At 41.5% G+C, this 2,901-nt stretch overlaps 1 protein-coding gene across 4 annotated transcripts in view; it reads right to left on the bottom strand.

The window, feature by feature from the left end:
• The window catches only part of fgd1 (FYVE, RhoGEF and PH domain containing 1), a 15,923-nt gene continuing 13,022 nt past the window's right edge, over window positions 1-2,901 (bottom strand). For 2 of the 4 annotated variants that reach the window (XM_030355071.1, XM_030355062.1), the window contains exons 17-18: window positions 2,586-2,732; window positions 1-1,930 (exon numbers count right to left, since the gene is read on the bottom strand). In XM_030355071.1, coding sequence (XP_030210931.1) covers window positions 1,676-1,930; window positions 2,586-2,732 — 402 coding nt within the window. In that variant the 3' untranslated portion in view covers window positions 1-1,675. The other 2 variants (XM_030355078.1, XM_030355087.1) reach the window with 2 other exon arrangements.

Raw genomic sequence — 2,901 nt, forward strand, 5'->3', positions numbered from 1 at the left:
AATGACACAAATTCAAAATATTCACCACAATGATCTTGGACAGTCAACATCTCCATGTAATTTAATAATTCTTAATTCATCATTAATTCATCAATAATTTACAACACATCTTTACAACAGAATGTATCTTTTTTAAACCAACTGAAATAACGGCCAAAGATGGCAAGATATAGCTAGGAGCCCCACCAGCTAACAGCTACATGTACTAAAGCTAGGAGCCCCACCAGCTAACAGCTACATGTACTATAGCTAGTAGCCCCACCAGCTAACAGCTACATGTGTGATAGCTAGGAGCCCCACCAGCTAACAGCTACATGTACTATAGCTAGTAGCCCCACCAGCTAACAGCTACATGTACTATAGCTAGTAGCCCCACCAGCTAACAGCTACATGTGCGATAGCTAGGAGCCCCAACAGCTAACAACTACATGTACTATAGCTAGGAGCCCCACCAGCTAACAGCTACATGTGCGATAGCTAGGAGCCCCACCAGCTTACAGCTACATGTACTATAGCTAGGAGCCCCACCAGCTCACAGCTACATGTACTATAGCTAGTAGCCCCACCAGCTAACTTGTGCTATAGAAATCCTTTGGGCCTAACAGCTACTGATGGCGGTGTAAATCTTTCTGTTGGTTTTATAAAATAAAATGACAAAGCAGAGAGGTAAGGAGAACCAACATGTCAAATAAGACTATGTTGGGTTATAACTAGTTTGGACGAGTCATGTATGGATATAACTAGTTTAGACTAATTAGCCACGGTAAAACTACTTTGGAGTGGTTACTTACCAACATAACTAGTTTAGACTGGTTAGGACCTGGTACTTGTTGGTATCCAGTAGGTTTCCAGACCAAGGTCCTCATGATGATAGAATATAGACGTGTTGGTATTTTGGTTCATGTATGAATATTGTCTGTATGCAAATGCCATGGCAGCAATGTTTGAGGGAGCAGTTTCAGAATCATAAATACCAAGATAAGAACCTCCAAATTAGAACCGCGTTAGACATCTAGAACCTCCCCCAGGCCTAGACCTCTAGAACAAATCTAGGCTTGTAGACCAACTATAGACCTCCGCTACACTTTCATACCTCCTCTAGACCAACTCTAGACCTCTAGACCAACGCTCAATCTCTAGAACTGATCTAGACCTCTAGACCCACTCGAGATCTCTAGACCTCTAGATCAACTCAAGACCAACTCTAGACCAACTCTAGATCTCTAGAACCCATCTAGACCAACTCTAAACCTCTAGATCAAGTCTAGATAAACTCTACACCAACTCTAGACCAACTCTAGACCTCTAGATTAACTCTAGATCAATTCTAGACCGAGAGGGAGAGAGAGAGAGAGAGAGAGAGAGAGAGAGAGAGCGTGAGAGAGAGGGAGAGAGAGAGAGAGAGAGAGAGAGAGAGAGAGAGAGAGAGAGCGTGAGAGAGAGAGAGAGAGAGAGTTCTATGAGTTCTGGGTTAAACACTACATAGATCAGTCATGCAACACTATTACATTTTGTGTGTGTGTGTGAGTGTGTGCGTGTTTGTGCGTGTCTGCGTGTCTGTGTGCTTCTGTGTCTGGTTTGTGTGTGTTTGTTTGTTTGTGTGCGTGTGTGTGGGTGTGTTTCTATCAGTGTGTGTGTGTGTGTGTGTGTCTGTGTGTAATCTTCTCCTATGGAATCACGTGTTCTCTGCTGCTGGCTCCTCCCCCTCCTCGTCCAGACACTCTGCGATTGGACTGTGGGCGACTGGCTCCTCCCCCTTGGCAGCACGTGATAGGACATCCATCCAGCGCGTCTGTAGCTCCTCCGCCTCGGCGCTGAACAGCAGGGTCATGTGACTCTGGGTCATCTTGAAGGCGTGGCGGCGATCACATGACTCAGGGAGGGAAACCTGCCAGCCAATCAGAGGGACGCTCCTCTGTGCCTTGACGTCCTATACACACAATCACACACACACACCATATCCATTGTGTGTTTAGTATTAGACTGTATATATAATCCGTATAGAATGTATACATAGTACATACAGTATGTACAGTATGTGTATAGTTTATATAGTGTGTATAATGTATATCTAAGGCCCTGTATGTATAGTACAATGTATAGTATCATGAATAATATCATGTATACCTGCAGAGTGCCATATATTTAGAGCACCAGGAGTTCTTGTATATTATAATGTATAGTTTATAGCGTATATATAGTATACCTATAGTATAATGTATAGTATGTATAGTATATATATATAGTATAATGTATAGTATAATGTATAGCATGCATATAGTATAATGTATAGTATGTATAGTATATAAATAGTATAATGTATAGTATATATATATATATATATATAGTATAATGTATAGTATGTATAGTATATATATATATATAGTATAATGTATAGTATGTATAGTATATATATAGTATAATGTAGAGTATAATGTATAGTATGTATAGTATATAGATATATAGTATAATGTATATTATGTATAGTATATATGGTATAATGTATAGTATGCATCGTATATATAGTATAATGCATAGTATATATATATAGTATAATGTAGAGTATAATGTAAAGTAATGTATACCTGAGGAGCGCCGTATATGTAGAGCACCAGGGGTTCCTTCTCAGGGATGATGAACCAGGCCTTCTGCCAGCCCCGCCCACCTCCTCTCTCCTGGTAGTACAGGCAGCTGCACATCACGCTGTTCTCTGCTGCCAGGGACGCCTGTTTCTATAGCAACACACACACATCACGCTGTTCTCTGCCGCCAGGGACGCCTGTTTCTATAGCAACACACACACATCACGCTGTTCTCTGCTGCCAGGGACGCCTGTTTCTATAGCAACACACACACATCACGCTGTTCTCTGCCGCCAGGGACGCCTGTTTCTATAGCAAC

This window comes from Gadus morhua, chromosome 1 (assembly GCF_902167405.1).
Source record: "Gadus morhua chromosome 1, gadMor3.0, whole genome shotgun sequence".
Classification (NCBI taxonomy): Eukaryota; Metazoa; Chordata; class Actinopteri; order Gadiformes; family Gadidae; genus Gadus; species Gadus morhua.